Here is a 3,172-nt window from a genome sequence, read left to right as displayed (position 1 = left end):
CTTGGTGGTTTTGCCACTAAACCTAGCAATCATTTTCTTCAAAGTCTATCTTCCTCAAATGCCTCATACTGCTGACTGATTTTGTCTAATAAACATCCATCTGTATCATTTCCTTGGTATGTCCTTTATTGGTGTTAATTCTTTTTAAGAGTGCTGCCCCCTTTTACTTCCTAATATCACTATATTTTGTGAGGTGAGCATGTACTCATAAGTTTTCTTGATAATGTTTATACACATAAAATCCAAAGAGGCACGCAAATGTTTCTTACTTCACAGATAGATACTCTAGACGTGAACTTGATGGTCACAGAAGGGACAAGTAGGTTCACTCTCTCAGGTCAGATATCATTATTCCTTACTTTAAGTTCAATTGCTCATGAAAGTTTCCTTTTGATGACCCTTCTTATTGCTTTTAGACACCAACAGAGCAGAATGCAGAGAAAGAACTTCACTGAAGTGACAGAATTCATCTTCTCGGGATTCTCTAGCTTTGGAAGGCATCAAATAACCCTCTATGTGGTTTTCCTAACCATTTATATTTTAACTCTGACTGGCAATGTCATCATTGTGATGATCACGCTCATGGACCATCACCTCCACACTCCCATGTACTTTTTCCTCAGCATGTTGGCAAGTTCAGAGACTGTGTACACACTAGTCATTGTCCCAAGAATGCTCTCTAGCCTGATTTTTTACAATCTTCCCATATCCTTGTCAGGTTGTGCAACCCAAATGTTCTTTTTTGTCACCTTGGCCACGAACAACTGCTTTCTGCTCACAGCCATGGGTTATGACCGTTATGTGGCCATTTGTGATCCCCTGAGATATATGGTTGTCATGAGCAAAGGAATGTGTGCCTGGTTGGTTTGTGCATCTTTGGGCACGGGTCTGGTTATGGCAGTTCTCCATGTGCCAGCCATGTTCAGTTTGCCCTTCTGTGGCACAGTGGTGGAACACTTTTTCTGTGACATATATCCAGTAATGAAACTTTCTTGTGTTGATACTACTCTCAATGAGATCATCAATTATGGTGTAAGTTCATTTGTGATTCTTGTGCCTATAGGCCTGATATTTATTTCCTATGTCCTCATCATCTCTTCCATCCTTAGAATCGCCTCAGCTGAAGGCCAGAAGAAAGCCTTTGCCACCTGTGCCTCTCATCTCACTGTGGTCATTGTTCATTATGGCTGTGCCTCCATTGCCTATCTCAAACCCAAGTCTGAAAGTTCAGTAGAAAAAGATCTTCTTCTCTCTGTGACATACACCATCATCACTCCCCTGCTGAACCCTGTTGTCTACAGCCTCAGGAACAAAGAGGTCAAGGATGCTCTATGCAGAGCTGTGGGCAGAAAAACTTCTTAACAGAGCTGAAATTTTTGTCAGGAAATCTTCAGCCCAATATGTCTATTCACCAATAAGCCATGATCCATATGCTCATCGAATATAGTGTCTATAGATAACAATGTCAGAGAGTAGAAATGCCTTTATTTTAGTGTCTCAGTGGCAGGAATCAAAATTTTGGCTCCAATATTTGAATCTCAGGTTCAAGAATCATCTTCTGTTGGATTAAGCCCACTTGTTTAAGTTCTAGATAGCTTTGGTTTGGAAACCTCTTTTGCCTTCCACTTTTCATGGACTTTCAAGCAGTCAAGACCTCTGTCTGATGTGGATGTAGAGAAGAGACAAGTGTAACATGGTGGAAAGGGGTCTAAGGATAGTAAACTGCAGGACCAACAGCTTTCATTTCCTCTTTCATGCTCAAGAGAGAAGGCCTTCATTCAGATGAGTTACAATGTAGGCATTTTAGAAAGGGTTTGCTTGATTCTTACTAAGAGGTAAAGGTCTTTGCAAAAAGGGGTGTATTATTTAGCTATATAAACACCTTAAATAGTTTCCATTTCTATGTCTATTTCTATTTTCCTATATGATCAAAGAAAAAATGCCTTATTTTCATAGGCTATGCAGTAAAGAAAACATCCTAAGGAAGCTTCTCTAGAGCGATATTTTTATTATATTTTTCATAATAACTCTTTCAACCTATGGAAATGTTTGTTTTTAGTTTTTACCTAACAGCCAAAATGAAACTGAAATTGCTTTCTTAGATATGGGTTGTTCTGATTCCAGAGTTCAAGTTAAATGCTATTAAGTTTCATTCTTGAAGCATACTGTGCAAACTTCATATTTCTCCAGGTATTATATTAAAATTACCAGGATCATAGTATATTATTTTTAATTCTCAATAGGGAGGACTTGGGGAATATTTTGTGTTGTAGATATTCCCACCTGAATTTGTTTATATCTACTCAGAAAAGAGCTAGAAAAATTTCAAGAGACAAAGATGTGAAAACAACTATATTTTTACCAGCTTTGTGACACCCATGGTTACTATATACCCAAATCAATTCCTAGTCCTTGTTTTCTATTCTGACTCACAGAAATTGGGATAAGCATCTCATAGGTGGTCTGTGGCTTTCTTTGTTCTCTATATTGCTACATGAGAAGGTCCAGGCTGGATGTAGAGGGTCCTCTATGTCATCTGTGTCAAGCCATGCCAGTACAATGACATAATATCTGATGTCAGAGTTATTGATTAAAACTTCCTGATGGCCTCTTAAGAGTCTCAACCTGAGTTTCATAATTACTTTGGGATGCTTGGAGTATCAGAATGTTTTTGAGCTCTCTTAAACAATTCACTAAATTTTCTGTATAAATATGAATGTGTTTATCTGTTGTATTAATATAAAATATTTTTTACTAATTCTCTGAGAATTTCATACAGTGCACTTTGGTCCCATTTACTCCAAATTTCTCCTAGTTGCACCCCAACTCCCTATACCCCTAACTTTTCATCTATCTTTTGTTTTTATTTAATGCCCCATCAATTATAATTTGTGCTGTCCAAATACTTCTACTTGACGGGGGGCAACAGACAAAGTGTAGCTAATCTTCCAGGAGTGATGTCCTTTAAGAAAATTGATTCTCTCTCTACCAAAAGCTACCACTAGTCCATAGATCCTCAGTTAGGGATGTCAGCTCCTGGACCCCTTCCCACTTCGTGCAAGAATGTTGACTTGCTATATTTTCTTGCAGGAATCCATCACGACTGTGAGTTCATGAGGACGTTGTTTTGCTCCAATCCTCCCTAATGTCTGGTTCTTACAGTCTTCCCACT

The 3,172-nt window shown here is 38.4% G+C and overlaps 1 protein-coding gene across 1 annotated transcript; it reads left to right on the top strand.

Annotated features, from left to right (window-relative positions):
• The first annotated feature begins 432 nt into the window (after positions 1 to 432).
• On the top strand, positions 433 to 1,362 carry LOC130874686 (olfactory receptor 16). Its single transcript, XM_057770108.1, has one exon. It carries the CDS (start codon positions 433 to 435, stop codon positions 1,360 to 1,362), a length of 930 nt encoding a protein of 309 aa, XP_057626091.1.
• The last annotated feature ends 1,810 nt before the right edge of the window (positions 1,363 to 3,172 follow it).

Source organism: Chionomys nivalis, chromosome 5, assembly GCF_950005125.1.
Source record: "Chionomys nivalis chromosome 5, mChiNiv1.1, whole genome shotgun sequence".
Lineage (NCBI taxonomy): Eukaryota > Metazoa > Chordata > Mammalia > Rodentia > Cricetidae > Chionomys > Chionomys nivalis.
The sequence above is the reverse complement of the archived record's forward strand: the minus strand, read 5'-3'. Positions and strand labels throughout refer to the sequence as shown.